Source organism: Pteropus vampyrus, unplaced genomic scaffold (assembly GCF_000151845.1).
Source record: "Pteropus vampyrus isolate Shadow unplaced genomic scaffold, Pvam_2.0 Scaffold24, whole genome shotgun sequence".
Lineage (NCBI taxonomy): Eukaryota > Metazoa > Chordata > Mammalia > Chiroptera > Pteropodidae > Pteropus > Pteropus vampyrus.
In genome coordinates this window covers 11,062,049-11,080,335 of record NW_011888805.1, presented here as the reverse complement: position 1 = coordinate 11,080,335, position 18,287 = coordinate 11,062,049, and the positions used below count along the sequence as shown (strand labels likewise).

At 33.1% G+C, this 18,287-nt stretch overlaps 1 protein-coding gene across 5 annotated transcripts in view; it reads right to left on the bottom strand.

The window, feature by feature from the left end:
* Positions 1 to 18,287, bottom strand: part of AHI1 (Abelson helper integration site 1) — a 169,235-nt gene that overhangs the window by 140,668 nt on the left and 10,280 nt on the right. For 4 of the 5 annotated variants that reach the window (XM_023528394.1, XM_023528392.1, XM_023528395.1 and 1 more), the window contains 6 exons: positions 13,387 to 13,907; positions 10,818 to 10,999; positions 7,613 to 7,672; positions 6,497 to 6,713; positions 5,392 to 5,584; positions 3,468 to 3,563 (listed from right to left, as the gene is read on the bottom strand). In XM_023528394.1, coding sequence (XP_023384162.1) covers positions 3,468 to 3,563; positions 5,392 to 5,584; positions 6,497 to 6,713; positions 7,613 to 7,672; positions 10,818 to 10,999; positions 13,387 to 13,907 — 1,269 coding nt within the window. The remainder of the gene's footprint in view (positions 1 to 3,467; positions 3,564 to 5,391; positions 5,585 to 6,496; positions 6,714 to 7,612; positions 7,673 to 10,817; positions 11,000 to 13,386; positions 13,908 to 18,287) is intronic. The other variant, XM_011356176.2, reaches the window with a different exon arrangement.

Here is an 18,287-nt window from a genome sequence, read left to right as displayed (position 1 = left end):
AAATTGAAATGCGTCCTTTTTCAATAGACGATGTAGAAAATGTCTTTGTTAACTTTTGTCTACAAATTAGGAGACGGTTGAGAGCTTTTGCAGCAATTTGGGCAGAACATGAAGGTGACAACTAAAAGACAGGGATCGAGCACAGGAAACATTTTCAGTAACTATAACTGATTTGGAAGGTAAAACAAGGGAAGATCAAGAAGGACTCTGAGGTAGTGTTAATAGAACTTTCTGTGATGATGGGGATGTTCTACATTTGTGCTATCCAACAGTCTCCACTAGTCACATATGGCTCCCAAGCACTTGAAGTGTGGCTAGTGCAACTGTGGAACTGAATTTTTAATTATATTTAATTTTAATTAATTAATTTGAAGTCAAATAGCCACATATGACTTGTGGCTATCAAAACGACAGTGCAGCTCTAAGGTTGTAAATTTGGAAGACTGGGCAGATGGTGGTGGTACTAACTGAAATATCAGACAGAGAAAGGGTAATGACTCAGGTAGCATGTTCAGTTTGGGGGAGTCTCAGATATCCATGAGTCATCCAAGTTGAAATGTCTGAAATCTGAAGCACAGATAAGAAAAGTGGGTCTAGGGAAGTAGATTAAAGATGAAATCATGAATAGTACTGATATTAAAGAGGTAAATGGAAGACCATGAAGGAAACTGAGGGATCAGTAAAAGGAAAATCAGAAAAGGATGGTTTCTAGAAAACGAAGACAGAGTTTCGAGAGAGTAATGTATCATTTGCACATAGGTGACATAAAAGAACTAAAAAATGTTTAGTAATTTCACAAAGATAAGTCATTAGTGATTTGTTTGGAGAAGGTTTAGTGGCTAAGGCAAAATCCAGACTGCAGTGTGTTCAGAATCAATGAAAACAGAGTAACAGATTGCAAAAATATAGCCTATCTTCTCCCAACCCCACTCTGGAAGGATGTAATGTCAATGGAGGTTGTAAACTGAGGGATGATGATATGATACAGAGGGGTAAAGAACAGTTTCGAATGAGTAACAGATGTTCAGTCATTAAATATTAAGCACTCGAGATTCCCTTCATAAACTCTACTGCTGTCTGCCTGAAACTTATCATAAAGGAAAATTATTTTAAGGAGATATTCCCCAGCTTCTAAATCACACTTTCCATAAAGGTGTTCTAATACTTATCAGGCAATCTAGTTTACACTAGTATGCTGCTTAGCATGAGGAAACAACTAGAATCCAGCCAAGGTCCTATCATATGGTTACAAATTATATAAATGTAGAACTTGAATAAATAAAGCTTTAATATTTTATAGTTTAAAACAAGAGTCACATATATATACATATATGCTAAAAGAATTAAAAGTGTCTCTACCTAAGAATTAGGGTAAAGTCTCATTTACATCTGGACAAGGGCTCTTTGCAGTTCATATGGACCACTATAATAACTTTACAGTTATCTAGGACATTCTTGGAACCAATGGTATAGGTATTAAGATGTTAAAATTTTAATTTGATTCATGCCACTTTCTCAAAGACAGCTTTTTCCTAGTCACTATTTCCATACATTTGTTAATTCTCTCAACAGATATTCACTGAGCACTTCCTCTGCTGGCGATATTATAGAATAAAAAGTTTCAGGAGAGTGAATAAAAAGTTTCAGGAGAGTGAAGAGACCTGGTAAAATAAAAACTAAAAATATTCAACAAATTTTCCCAAAAGAAGTTACTGCTGACTTTGAAAAGCTTACAGGAAGCACATAGAATACCTGACCCTTTACAGGAGGTAGAGATGGGAGAACTCCTGATTGCCATTTCTGCCCATGGCATGAAATGGATAAATAAATAAAAATCCGTATGACGTTTAAAGGTAAAAAAACTATAAGATACGTTACTGTTTCCCAAGAGCAGTACATAGTAAATACTGTAGTTCTGCAAAAACCTCACATAAAAGGAATGAAGAAAGTTTCCAACAAGACCACAAGAAGGCAATATTTAAGTAGAAGTAGACTTTTCTAAGTTTTTTGTTTTTTGTTTTCTCTAAATCAGTAGAGAGGAGCATAGAAAAAGGTGTAATGGGTTAGAGAAGGGTGATCTTAGAAGGTACACTGGACCAAGTGATTCCTAAGGCCACTGCAGAATTACTTCCTCACCACAGCGAACCTGACTGCCATTCAGCAGTCAAGTCATACTGCACCTCTTCTAAGGCCTCTCTCTAATCTCCAATGTGGATTAAGTGACTCACCTGGGTTTTCACAGCATCTACTCTATAGCACATAGTCATGTAAGTACTCAAGACTTTTTATAATTCAAATTTACGTTTGAAGTCAGAAATAAAAAAATATAAAATTTCCTTTTTAAAAATGTTAATCTATCCATGTCTTTTATCTCTGCTAAAATAACCTAGTTAAAGACCATCAATTTATACGCAGAGTGCTGCAAGAATTTTCTAGCTTGATCTTCCAGTATATATATTTGTGCCCATTCTCCACCCAGCAAAGTAATCGTTCTAAAATATAAATCAGTTTATTTTAACCTTTTTGTTTAAAACTATATACTGACTTCCTATGACTCTAAAATTCTATAATGGCTTTCAGTTGCTATAATGGCTTAGAAAACCTTGCATAATAAAGATCCTTTCTGCCCTCACCAATCTGTTCGGGCACCATTTTCCTCCCTAAGTCTCTGTCCTCCCATCTCAGTGGCCTTCTTTTGGTTATCTGAGTACAGCAGGTCCTCGAATAACGTTTCACTTAATGCTATTTCATTATAATGGTGATGTAATGCTATAGGAACTTAATTCTTGTTTACATCAATTAACCTATAAGTTTCAGTGTATGTCATTTTGCTTCAAGTTACAGAACCTATAGACATTAAGAGAGGACTTATTGTATACCTTGTTCCTTACAATATCAGGGTCTTTGCATGTACTATATCCTCTACCTAGAACTCTCTTTTCCCCACTGCTAGCATGTAGCTAATACTCAAGTTCAATGTCTCTTCCTGAGGTTTCTCTGGCCCCACATAATGATTTTCATCATTTACCCCATACCTCTTTATAGTATTTATAAAAACTGTAATAAATGAAAAATTATATAATTATTTTATGTCTGTTTTGCTTGCTAGAATATGAAGTCCATGAGGTCAAGTAGTTTGTCTTCCTTGTTCACTGACTAGAAAAGTGGCTGGCACATAGAAAGGGTTTAATAAATACATGTTAAGTTGAATAAGTGACAGTAGGGCTGTGTGTTTTTTTTAAATGCTGTCTCCTGAGAGGCAAAAAGTGTACCTGGCACAAACTAGGCACTTAATAAATGTTTAAGAATCTGATTGAGCATCACCTGAGCTAGAATTAATAACTCTCTGCCACTACAATCTTACCTTAAACCGTAACTCCTTAAATGAAAATAAAATAACTTGGAAAAAAGCAGCCAATCATATCTGAGATTATTTTAAAAGTATTTAAAATGGATGAAAAACATACCTTGAGAAATGCCCAGGCAATTTTCCGAAAGCTGCATTTTTTATATTGAATTTCAGAGTTATTCCTAATTTCATCTATGCTTAAGAAATCAAGAATCTGTAAATAAACATTAAAAAATTACTTCACAGAAGACTAGGCTACCTAAAATTTAATATTTCCTAATATATTTTGATACTAAAAAATCACCTGTTTACTTAAAAGTTTTCCTTATAGGGAAGAAAAACATTTTTATCTCATTTCATTCACCTTTCATTCCTCCTGTTAGTGAAGGCCCAATGGCTGCCTAGTATTCTTCTGGATTATAATACCATAAATTTAATTTAACAAATCATAATTTATTTAACCAAACCTCCTACTGATAAACTGTCCCTAAAATTTTTGCTATGATAAATAGGGCTTAAATAAATATCCTTGCACATATATCTTTGTGCACTTGTCATTTTCCCTTAGGAGAATTACCCAGAAGTGCAATAACAGTTTTAAAGACTTCTGATAGAGTTTATTAAGTCGTTTTAAAGACTTCTGATAGAGTTTATTAAGTCGTCCTCAATAAACTCCTGAGAGGTTGAAATCAAAAAGTAGTAGACAATATTATATTAAAACTTAAGAAGCAACCAAATGTGTTTATAATCCAACAATCTTTCATAAATTTCATATTACTAAAAATATAAAAGAATATTATAGTAACTAAGGACAAATTTCTATGACAAAGAAAAAACTCCTTGACAAATTATTTCACTTTTTAAAAAAGTCATAGCTTCGTATAAATCATACAATATAATTAGATGTGATTGGTAGAATATTTGTTTCATAAATACACATATATCACCTGAAAGTTAAGGATCATAAAAAGAAGTAACTCTACAAAAATCAATCATTGGTTCTGGTTATGCCTTGCTGTTCCCATGCTAAAATTCTCCATCTTGCTTAAACTGGAAGAGACATTTTCTCTACTTCTCTTTGCTTATGGAGAAATAACATGCAGTGAAAATAAAAATATAGAATTTTAGGTTTAAACTGGCTTCAAATAAAAAATATCTACACTTAAAATTGGACTAATGGGGAAAACCACTTTACACTCTGAGCCTTAATTTCTTTTGCAGTAAAAAATTAGAATAACATCAGCTCAAAGACTGTCTATACCATAAAATTTTCCTTGACTAGTCTGACTCTCCACTAACCCTTTATATCTAAAAAGTTCTACTTCATTTGGTTATATATTACACTGTATTAGTCAAGTGATCTGTGTATAGTCACCTTTATTTCTCTCAGTCTACAAATTCTTAGAGAATGTGATATAGATAAATGAGTTTACTCTATGTGAAATAGGTTAAGAATGGAGGATTACATACAGATTAGATTCAACAGTTCAGTTAATAGCCACAGTACTGTTGTAAGAATTAAATAATACAGAGTAAATCGAATAGCTAACTACTTAGAAAAGTAAATGCTCAGCAAATATGCTATCACTTAATCTCTCGCTTGTATCTCCACTGTATCCTACAAACACTAAATCCTACAGATTAAATTCTCACAATACTTTGTTGTAATAATGAACTACTAAAAATAACAGCTTAAACTTGTGCTATGCAGTTGGCCCTCTGTATGTGCGGATTCCATGATTCAACCAACTGCAGATTACAAATATTTTTTTAAAATCCCAGAAAGTTCCAAAAAGCAAAACTTGAATTTGCCACGCACTGACCACTACGCTGAATCAACATGAATGATGTGATGTGTAGGCATACCCTGCTGTAGCCTATATGCAAACATAGGTTACAGACAAATACTGTGCCATTTTATGTGAGACTTGAACATCCACAGACTTTAATTTATGCAGGGGGTGCTGGAACCAATGCCCTGTGGATACTGAGGGATGACTATTAACTAAAATTTAATTTAAATTGCTCTATTCAATTCATACCTCGAAGAATAGGATGACTTTAGGGTTCTCATCAAGTTCTCGAAGCAAATAGGGAAAGTTTTCATTAAATATAATTTGCTCTTCCCACTCTGGAAGCTTTGATTTTAACTGTTTAAAATCATATGGCTGGGTCATAATAGGAAGAATATAATCCACATTGTCTTTTTCAAAGTAAGACGAAACAGGCCGTTCACTGTTCAAAAAAAGATATTTCCATTAACACAATTGTTTATAAGTTTGAGAATATGAGAAAAAAATATTCAAGGTGAGGCAACCAGAAACAATAGCCATGATACATAAGGAAAATTATAAATCTTACCAGACTTAAAAGTGGTAGTGCCTTACTTTTTGCATTTACATACTATCAGTTGGTTTCACAAAATTATTTTATTACAGATAATAAAAGTGAGAGGTCTGATTATACCTTCAGCATTTAGAGCTGAAAAAAGTAACTTTTCCAGAATCTTAAATGAGTTTGTCATAAAACAGTACAATCCACTTAAATAAAAAAATGTGGACAACAGAATTGTAAAACCTTCAATGTATATTATACATTATTTTTATGCCTTAAAATAACTGAATAACTGAATAACCTTTTTGATAATCTTCATGTTTTCCATTCCTGTCATCTTTCCAAGCAAATAATTTTTTGGATTCTAGTATAGTCATTTATTTTACTGTACTTTTTATTTGGGCCTTCAAGCATGTATTAGCTATAGAAGTAATATTAAAAAAAATTAAATTCAAGATTCATTTATCTCACCTGATAACATATTAATTTCAAAACAAAAATGTGAAGATAGACAACTAATGCATTTACAATAAGATGATTAATGCAAGGAAAATGCCATAAATTAGTCATTAAGCTTAGTAGAAACTCTCAATTCTCCTCCACTTAAAATGAATTACTGAATTTAACAGATGCTCTCCATCTCTTCTATAAAACATACTGATCAATATCAATGGTTGATAAATACCTACTAGTAAACTGTTCTCCAATACACATTCATAGTCTTATTCATACTGACTTTCAATGGCAGTAAACACTTCTACTGTAGACGGTTTCAATTTCAAGGGTTGGCTGTACAATTAAAAAAAAAATTACCTATCATCTTTCTTGACATATTGACCAGTATTCTCATCAACCACATGAATTTTTACCATCGGGTGAGAAATCATAAAATCTGACTTAAGTCGATCAGTTCGGTGAATGTAAACTCCCAGGAAAAGGTCGTCATCAAGCAAACATTTGGGATAAACTGGACTATCTCGACTTGTTATTTCATGAACACCATCATCACCATTAGTGTCTTCATTATCATCTGAAACAATAAGCATGGAAGAAAATCAACTTTATACCTAATTGTTCCCATAACAATATATTCAATAATATATGTTGAATTTTCATGTAACATAATCTTTTAATGTGTGATCATTTGTCTTTGTTAACAAAGAAACTTCAAGAAAAAGAAAAAAAACAGATGATAGCAGACTATATTCTTGAGAGTAAAACACTGTATTTACTAATGTATTAAAATAGGGTAAGGAATCTTTCTTATTTTTCCTAACAAAGACCAGCAACAAAAAAGGAAAAGATCAGAGATAAAAGTAATTTTATCTAGGTAATTTATAAGTGGAATAGATGTCACTCAATTCATTTATAACTATAATTTCTGCTTCTGGGTAGGACGTAGCGGAATGTAAAGATCAATGCTTCTGGTAATAACAACTTGAAAAGCCAAAAGAATTACAAAAAAACTTTATTTTTAAAGGCATCAGAAAAGTACAGAAACAATGTGTAGCAGATGGACTAAAATACCAGAAAGGGAGAAACATTCAGAGGTAAGCACATGGACTGGTAGCTGTTATAGTCTCTGGGGACATTTGCTGATTCACAGTGTGAGCTGAAGACCAAGTTTCAGACTATGCAAAAGGTCATTATTGGGAGAAAGAATAACCAGCAAAACTTTTAGTGGTTGCATGAGGCTATAAAGATAAAGTTGTAGATTTGAGGGGCCTCAAACACATGGCTGATTTTTCTCACAAAACTGAATTCTGAGGCTACACGAGAGGCTAAAAGGAGTGAAATCTCCCAGTGTTTTGGTACCTGGAAACAACGACCCACCGGGGGAGGAGCCTGAAACAAAAACAGGTAAAGCTAAAGCTCTAGAGCGCGTGGTCAATTTATACCTACAGCCACTTTTCACCTGGGGTCACTTACCAATTCTGGGCGCAGCTAGAGGTTGAGAATCCTGTCGTGGCTCCTGGCAGAAGGCCCCTACTGGGGGACAGAGAGACCAGCAGAGACTTTGATGTTCACATGGTGTTGGAGTGACAAAATTGGAGACTTGAAGGGCCTCAAACACACGGCCAGTCTCCCCTTCAAGACATCTGCCAAATTTTGAAGTTTCATGGGACAGAAGGCTAAAGGACTAGGCTGAAAACCTCTGAAAGGCAAATCTGAATCTCTCGGTCTTTTAGGGCTGAAGAGACAACCATTTGCCAGGCTCTCAATTTCAAACACCTGGAAGGCCACATCCTAGGAATAGGGTCGATCAGACATATAACTTTATCAAAACTGTAGCCCAGCCCTAACCTAGCTCAGTTCCTCACTGGTTGAAATCAGTTGCCTACCCTAACTGCCTAAGAGAATAGAGAGGAAACCTTCTCTAGTGGAAGATAAAATCATCTGGAGACTCAAGGTTTCTATATGCAATGTCTAACATACAATAAAAAGTTACTAGACATAACAGAGACAAGACTATATGACCAATAACCAAGAGAAAAAAAACACAGAAAACAAAGCAGACCCACAGATGATCTAGACTGGATTAGCACACAAGGACTTTAAATAACTACAATTAACTTACTCAAGAAAACAAAGGGAAAGATGGACAAAATAATTTTTAAAAGCAAAGACTTTCTACAGAGATTTGAAATCCATGAAAAAAAAGTAATCTGGAACTGAAAAATTCAATGCCTGAAATTAAACTCAATAATGTCTAACAGCATACTATATACAAAGGAAGGCATGCTTAGTGAACCAGAAGATCAAAACAAATACCCAAACTGAAGTACAATGGGGAAAAAAGAACAAGGTAGGAAAAAACATAAGAAACCTGTGGACACACTCAAGAGAACATGTGAAATTATAATCTACAAGAGCACAGAACGGTGAAGCCATATTAAAAAATAATAACGGCCGAAAATTTTCCACAACTAAGAACATCAACCAGTAAATTCTCAGCAGGGTAAATTTTAACAAAACCATATTTAGGCATAGCAATGATGAAACACTGAAATCAAAGACAAAAAGATAAAGAGCAGCCACAGGAAAAAAAAGACACAATCCCTTCAAAGAGACAGAAATGAGAATGGTGCTGGGAACAGAAATGATGGAAACCAGAAGACAATTCTATGATTTCTTTAAAGTACTAAAAGAAAATAATCTGCAACCTAAAATTCCATACTAGCAAATATGCTTCAAAAATGAAGGTAATTTAACATAACAAAATCCAAGGGAATTAGAAGGCCTATACTAACAGAAATACTAAATGGTTTTTCAAGCAGATGAAAAATGTAATTTCATTAAGGAAAAACCTAAATTTGGGGGTGTACCAGCTGTACAAAATGGTAACCATCGTATCTGTGAAGTTTAAAATATATGTAGAACTAAAATACATGATAAGGCAGGAGACAGATGCAGAAAAAACACTGACAAAATTAAATTATTGTAATAGAATGTTTCTTGTCACAGAAAGCACATATCATTGGGGAAAAAAAGGATAAATTAAGCTATACAAAATTTAAAAATTCTACTTTTCAAACGATACCAATAAGAGAAAAATAAAACACAGCGTGGAAGGATATTTGCAATATATATGTGTGTATACGTATTTATATTTGAGTCTATGTAAAATAGTCTCACAAATTAATCAGAAAAAGACAATTACATTTCTTAAAAAAAAATACACTTCAACAAATGTACAAATGAAGAAATCCAAGTAGTCAATAAACACAATGTTCAACTTCACTAGTTATCATGGAAATTAAAGTTAAAATGCAATACACACCTAAGTATGACTAAAATTTTTAAAGACTGACGATATAAATTTTAGTGAAGATGTAGAGCAATGGAAGCTCTCAAATACTGCCAGTATCAATTGGTAAACCAATTCTCAAAAATGGGAAGTACCTATTAATGTGAAAAACACACATACTCTATAACATAGTAACTCCACCCCTAAGAGTATGCCCAACAAAAATGTATACATGTGCTTGCCAAAAGATGTGACTAGAATATTCATTACAGCTTTATCTGTAATCGCCTAAAACTAGAAACAAGTCAAATATCCATCAATACAAAAGTAGGTAAATTAATTGCTGTATATTTATACAATGGATATTCATACAGCACAAAAACGGAACTGATAAGCTTGACTGTATGCAATTGTATAAATCTCACAAGAAAAATAATTTTGAGTGAAAAAAGCCAGCCACAAAAGAACACAGCATTTATGATTCCATTTACATTAAAGTAAAAAGCTGGCAAAAATAAACTGTGTGTTAAATGTCAAGACAATATGTACTCCTGAAGGGCAATGAACTAGAACGGGACTTGAGAGAGCTTCTGGGTGCTATTGATGCTGTTTCTTGACGTGGATGATGATTTTATGGGAATGTTCAGTTTGTGAAGATTCACTAAGTAATATACTTATAATATATACACTTTTCTATATGTATACTTCAAAAAGTCTTTAAAAATTTAATTACAGGAACCACAAAACATCATTAATTTCATCATTCAATGAATAAGTACCATAAATTCTAAAATTTATTATATTAGTCCCGATTTTTGGCCACTTAAGTGGAAATTGAAAAGAAAAAAGGAGGTAAGAAGTAGGAAAAAGGCAAGAATAAGAAAAATAAGAGAAAAGACATAAGACAAGAGAGAAAAAGGAAAAGTGGGAAGAAAGGACACAAGCTGATTTAGGCCGAGGAACTGGGAGGGCACCACGTCCGACAGAGGCATGCAGCTATAATGTCTGACATGTTTACTGGCTGTTGACAGTTTATAGCTTTCAATGACTATGAGTCTAAATTATTTAGGGTCTCTAAACTCAAAGGTACAAAAAGAAGTATTCTATGTTACAATTGCAACCACAAAGTTAATGTCATTCTAGAATTTAATTAAGTCAGGAATTAGAGATGACTCAAGTACTATTAACTTATCACAGACACAGTCACAAATAAATGCATGTTTTAATTTAAATGAATCCAAAAACAAGTATCGAATATTCCATATTGGATTTTTTTTCGATTATATCCTTTGGGATGATATTATCTTTAGTTTTAAGGGCAAAAAGTCCTAGATTCAAGTTATTTCTACCAAGGAATACATTTTTTATTTAATATGAATAACAAACCTGCTTTAGGCTTCTTTTTCTTTTTTTTTGATTTGGATTTTGTGTCATCTTGCATGCTGTCTTCTATGTTTTGTTTCATTGAGGTTATTTCATCATTTTGATGACAGTCTAAAGTAACTGTTCCAATTGGACTTTCCTTCTTTGGTTCACTTTCAACTGGGTGATCAGAGATGGGTAATGTACTGCAAATACATCCCAAGTACACATCATTACAAATACATTATTATTATTATTATTATTATTATTATTATTATTCATGGTGCAGCAAAGGGAACAGTGAATAGAGGCAAGGATAATCTTAAATTCGTTATTATTTCCAGCTAGGAGATACATGTTTTCTTTTGCACTAAAATGGTTAGCTGTCAAACTAGGTATTTTGGGTATTACTTTATACTTGGTGATGAGTTATATACATGAGCCAAATTAAACTGAGCTCTAAATTCTGCATAAAAATGAAATTGTATTTTATGTGCAATTGATCTGTTTATACATATGATTGATCAAAGCATCCTTACTCCATTACCAAGTAAATGATTAATGAACAAATTTCTAAATTATTTAAAATGTGTTGTTCCAAGTTTGTTCTGTTTTCAAGGGATTTCAGATAGTCGATCTTTGCTTTCTAGGTAAAAATTAATTACTTGTGTTTTCCAGTGGCTGGTGTGTCACTACATTTTCAGAAGACTATTATTAAAATTAAAATCTGCATCACATTAACTAATAAATAGTAAATGGTAACATCCCAGAAGCATACTTGAGTTGTAGCAAGAAACCAGACTATTAAAGTTTTTTGTAATTTATCAAGCAAAAAATCTGCATCTAAGTGATCAAAAATTGACTTCCAATATAAAGTCAAATTTTACAAAAAGAGGTTGAGAAATAAAGATTAGAGAAATATTTCAAATTAGTCTTTCTAGAAAGCCATGCTATTTTATCATCAAATACTATTATTTAAAGAGAATACCCTTTCCATGTCAGTTGTGTAAGCCATGGTTTCATTTAAAATTCATGAGCTTACCAGTTCATTAAATATATGGTAGCTATGAGCATGTGAGCAGAGGATTTAAAAAATACTGTGGTGAAGAGACTCTAAAATGGCCCCCAATAATCCCCATCTCCAAATATTCATAGCTTTGTGTAAACCCTTCCCTTGATTGTAGGATGGACCTAGTGACCCACTTCTAAAAGCAGACTATGACAAAAGTAATGGATGCCTCTAGTAAGATTAGGTTCCAAAAAGACTATCATCCATCCCTCCCTTCCTCTCTCCCTCCCTCTCCACTTCTCTCATCTCCACCTCCATCTTGCGCGCGTGCGCGCTTTCTCTCTCAGCCCTCAGTCTGGGGAAGCAACTAACTACCCACTGTTGTGAGTAGCTCACATGGAGGTCTGCATTGCAAGAAATGATGTCCCTAGCCAAAAGCCAGTCAGGACCTGAGCCCTGCCAATAGTCACACGAGTGAGCTCAGAAGTGGATCGTTCAAGCCTTCCAACAGCAATGCCACCTGACAGATCTTCCTTCCGCCAAGCCTTGAGATGACTGCAGCACCAGGTGACATCTAATTGTAGCCCGTGACAGACTCTTAGTCAGAGGCACCTGGCTAAGCTACACCCAGATTCCTGATCCACAAAAATTACAAGAAAATAAATGTTTGTTGTTTAGGAGTAATTTTTTATGCAGCAACAGATAACTAATAAATATACTAACATGTCCTTGTAGCAACTCTATGTGCCTTCTCTTTGTTACCACTAGCTGTCAAGCTTTTGATAAAAGGAGAATTATTTTTAGATGAGGATGTTAGGGAAAACTGCCTCTGTATGACAGTCGAATACAGAATGTCCCCACCTCAAGTTGTTTACTTAAATATGGATTAGAGAAAACAAATTATGGTAGTTAAAGGACATTTTTTATTTCATTTTCCCTAAGCAGAGCATATTGAATATGCGCACAGAAGCTAACATTGTATATGCGCACAGAAGCTAACATTGTATATGCATGCACATATATACATACATGAACATGTAAACAAAAGCACATATACACACGTACATAGCATCATATACAGAAAAGACTAGAATACCAAGTCGCTAATAGTGATTATCTCTGGATGATAAGATTGCTTTTATTCTTTGTGTCTGTATGTACTATAATGAGCAAATGTTATTGGTATAAGGGAAAATGCTATATTCACATATCCAAACAGGCATTTATAATTCAACAAAAGGGGGAGTAATTAGGTTTCTATTATTTAAAAAGCAGATGTGAATAATTAATGGAAAAGACTTTTGAGCAAGACTGCCAAGGTTTGGGCTCAGCTTCTTAAATGGTTCTGCATCATAAACCCTTCAGTTTCCTCATCTACAAAAGACAATATTCCTCATAGGGTTGTTATGAAGAACAAATGTGTTAATTCTTGTAAAGTAATCCATAAAGGTTAGCTGTTATTATTGCACTGGCAATGCGTCCAAATGAAACGCTAAGAGTTTTCTTTGTGATACAGATATCAGTCAAAAACTGAAAAATAACAGTTTTTTAAGAGAACATTTTACATTTATCAATGTAAAGTACCTTGTTTCAGTGTTAGACGGGATTGGAACTTTCTTTTTTTTCTTTTTTCTTTTTTCACTGCTCAGTTTGTCATCATGCAAGGAAGTATCTGAGGGAAAATAAATCAACTGTTCTTTGAGTTTCTTTCTTATTTTCTTCTTAATCTCCTTTGCCATTTCTTCAGCTACCTGGGACTGGTATACTTGCTTCAGTTCTTCTTCCTCATCTAAATTATTTTCTTTTTCTTCATTTGCTTTTTCACTTTTCTGATGAGCAACATCTGGATGTGATATCTCTATTTTCTTCTCAGGAGTTTCCAGTCCCATTTCTTGGCACATTGTTTTTATAACCTTCTTATTTGCCTTTTCTTGCTTGTCCTCCTCTACGCTAATATCATCATCTGGGTTCTCAGCTGTTGACTGTGGACTGCTTAGTTTGTTTTTAGTGACTGGCATGCTCTTCTCGGGGTTGTTAGTGTTAGCAGTAATTACTTCACTTGTAGTTTCTTTAATTTTCTGAAGATTGCTTCTAACAGTGTCGAGCTAGAAAAAGAAGACACAATGACAACATTTCAGCTAAGTATAGTTTAGTTATGCAGAAATAAAGCACAATAACTAGGTGTTTGACAATGTGTAATATTGGGCAGATTATTTCATTTTTTACTTGAACACAGTGAAATTCTAGAGCATCTGATAAGCACTCTCCTAGTTTATTCTTCCAGCATGAGATCAGTAATCTCTGAGAGTAACTTCAGATAAAATGGGTTAATTAACATGTGAAAAAGTATTTAATGACTTTAAAAAAGTTAATTTATTGCTCAAATCTCAAATGCCATTTTCCTCTTTGGGAGAATGATCCATACTTTAAGTAAGATATATCTGAGAAACTCGTAAGAGCCACTGAGCTAAAAGCACTTCAGGTTCCCCAATAGAAAGCACACACAGATCATTTATTTTGCTTCATAATTACATTCTAAAACCAAAGGTCTATAGCTCTAGAATCACCCCACCATTACTCCAAATGCATCACTGAAAATACTGCTAAGTGTTAAATATTATCAAGTTAAATCAAATGACAGACTAAGCACATATCTGTACCTTTCTCCAATCAAAATTATTTAGAGATATTTTAATAGGTTTATTTTTACATGTTCTGTTTGTAGAAGCAATGTTTCATTTAAAACAGTAAGAAAACAAAAAAATTAAGATACAAAAAAATAGAAAATATTTAACAAAGAAAACAACACCCAAAGCTCAACCCTGGTTGCCTCACTTGAGGAAAATCATTGCTAATCTTTTCAGAAACTTATTTTTGTCTTTTTTCTATGTATATAATCATACTTAATAACCTTCAATTTCTATTATGTTAAAATGGGACATATGTAAATTTTTTTCTCAGTGAGTACCAAAAATGTAGTGGTGATGTTATACAAATTGGGAAGAAACTCCTGAAGGAAATAACTGGAAAAAGATAATCAAGAATTAGAAATAGAAAAATGAATTATGTTCTAGAAGATTTAAAAAATGAAACACCTGCAAAGCTAATCATAAGGGGCTCAGTTATTTATTTATTTACTCTTCCACTGATTTGTCATATTTTGTACTAATAACATCATTTCAATTTTATAATGACTTTATAGTTGTTATTCATCTGCTTTTGTTTTATTCAATTAACTTTTAAAACCATTTCAATAAATACAATTCCCAAAGTATCTGTGACAGCATCTCATAAGTTCCGTAGTGCTGTACTGATATTTTCATTACATTTTAAAAGATTCTGTTTTTGTGGTTTTGATTTTCTTGATAACAGTTTTATGGGAATAATTTTAAGATTTCCAAGTAGTTTACAAATTTTAAATTTTTATTATAAGTTTCTAGTTTTATTGTACTATCACAAAAAATGTCTACTTTATGAAACTTAACAGTCTTATGGATTAGATCATGACTGAATTGTGAAGTGTCCCAAATGTTTTATTATACCTTTGCCCATCCTTTTATCTTTACCTTCCATGCATCATTTAGGATTGTGGCTTAGTTGGTTGTTTAAATCAGCTATATTGATATAGAACTTACATACAATAAAATTCACTAATAGTAAATGTTCACTAAATGCATTTTGGCAAATGCGTACAGACAGGTGACCATCACCATCATAATTTTAAACATTTCCATCAACCCACATTTCTTTTATAAAGTCGACCCCTACCCCAGCCCCCACCACCTCCTGAGCCTTGGCCACACTCAACCACTGATTAGCTACCACTATAATATTGTCTAGAATTTCATATAAATAGAATCATCCAGTATATAGCCTTTTGTGTCTGGTTTTCTTCACTCAGCATACAGCTTTGAATGTACTGCATATACAGTAGTTTATTCCTTTTTATTGCTGAGCTGTATTGCACTGTGTGGATACACCTACATTTTATTTCTTCACACACCAATTAATGGACATCTCAGTTATTTCTACTTTTACACTGTTAAATAATTTCATTTCTCTTGAGTAAATACTCTTGAGTAAATGGAAATATTGTGCTATATAGTAAGAAGACGTTTAATTTCTTAGATAACTGCCAGACTGCTTCCCAAAGTAGCTATACCATTTTGCATTCCCAGATATATGAGTTCCAGGGATTTTTAAAGGCATTATCTTATTTTCAAAGCTTATTTTGATAAAGTGCTTATTACACATGCCTTGACAGTTAAAAAATTTTTCATTGAAGTTGAACATCCAGTATTAGTTAGTTAGAGCTGTATAGTGGTTAGGCATTTATATAATTTATCACCCCAAGAAATCTAATACCCACCAGTCACCATAGTTATTACAATATTACTGACTTTATTCTGTATGTTGTACTTTACATCGCTGCGACTATTTTGTAACTACCAATTTGTACTTCTTAATCTCTTCACTTTTTTCACTCAGATCCCAATGCCCCACCCAATGTGGCAACCATTAGGTTGTTCTCTGTGTCTGAGTCTGTTTCTGTTTTGTTTGTTCTTTCGTTTTAGTCCTTTATATTCCACATGTAAGTGAATCATATGGAATTTGTTTTTCTGTCTGATTTAAATAATACTCTTTATGTTCATCCATGTTGTTGCAAATGGTGAAGATTTCATTTTTTTTATGGCCCAGTAATATTCCATTGTATGTCCATACTGCATCTTCTTTAGCCAATCATCTATTGATGGGCACTTAGGATGCTTCCCTATCTTGCTACTATAAATAATGCTGCAGTGAACATAGGGATGCACATGTCTTTTCAAATTAGTGTTTTGGGTTTCTTCGAAAAAATAGCTGGAAGTGGAATTGCTGGGTCGTTGTCTCTTGTTATAGCTTTTGTTTTAAAGCCTATTTTGTCTAAATATTGATATACCAGCTCTTTTGGTTTCAATTTGCGTGAAATTATCTTTTTCAATTCCTTTACTTCCAGTCTGTGTCTTTCAATCTGAAATGGGTTTCTTGAAGTATATGTATGGATCTTGTTTTCTTATCCATTTGGCCAACTCTATGTCTTTAATAGAAATAAGCATCAATTTTATTAAATCATGAATAATTTAAGCAGTCTACAATCATAAACTTTATTCTCTATGATATGGGGCATGATCTCCAGAGACCACTGGCAAATCCAAAATCCTCTGACAAAAGTTAAACGGGGATAGAGGGAGGGAAAGAGAAAGGCAAGATGGAAACATATCATACACAAAGTACTCAATTCCTAGTTTTGTCTTTAAAAATGGCTAGGAAAGTTGCATCAAAATGTAGCACTTTACTAAATTACTTATAATTTCTATGTTACAATGAAAAAATGTGCATCTTATAGAGCATAATTCATAAACTGCTCCACTAGAAACAACTAGATCAAAACAGCAAACCTTCTATTTAATATCTACAAAGTTGAATTATTTTTTCCTTTTGAAGATTTGCCAAGATCGAATCTGAATACACAGAAATTTGAAGTTTCAGCATCATCGAAAAAAGTCCCCAAGATACAATAAAGGTCTAAGCAAATCTCGTTCCTTGTCCCACCCCTACTTCACCCTTAAACCTTAAATTAAAAGGTATTCCCATTTCATTTACGGCCTGTATAATTCTTGGAAGATAGGGAAGAAAACTTTTGGCTTCCATTAGTAACTACTCTATGTCTTTTGACTGGAGCATTTAATACATTTAAAATGGTTATTATAGTATATATAGCTATATAGTTATTGTCATTTTCTTATTCATATTTGTTTTTTTCCTCCTTATTAAAGAACAACCTTTAACATTTCTTGGTGGTGATGAACTCCTTCGGTTTTTTCTTGTCTGGGCAGCTCTTCATTTCTCCTTCGATTCTAAATGATAACCTTTCTGGGTAGTCTTGGTTGTGAGTTCTTGTTTTTCATCACTTTGAATATTTAATGCCAATCTCTTTCAGTATTTATTTATTCTATATTTACATGTTAACAATAGTAATGGAACTTACTCATAAGGTTGTTCTGAAGATTACTAGGATAATAATGTAAAACTCTAAGAAGATTCTTGATATCACAACATAAGTGTTCAAAAAATGTTAGCAATTACTATTATTATTAGCTATATGTAAGAGTATTAACTATGACTATAAAAAATTTTATATATTTTTCTCAGTGAACTGGCTGAATTTTAGTTGCACTTATTTTTGACTCAAAAAAGTATCTTCTATGTCAGATTTATTCATTCATTCAATAAATATTTACGGAATCTTCTGTGTGCAGGCAAAGAATATTCTCTTTACATGGAATGTCCTTTATTCCTTTTAAGATCAGGTTATCTTTCCACACTGGAAGATTAAACCAGCCATTTCTATTTTTCTATTTAAGTATTTGTCTATTAAGATGTGTGAAATTTGAGTGCATGAGATAAAATAAGGCTCTAACTGACCTATCCCCTCAAAAAGAAAA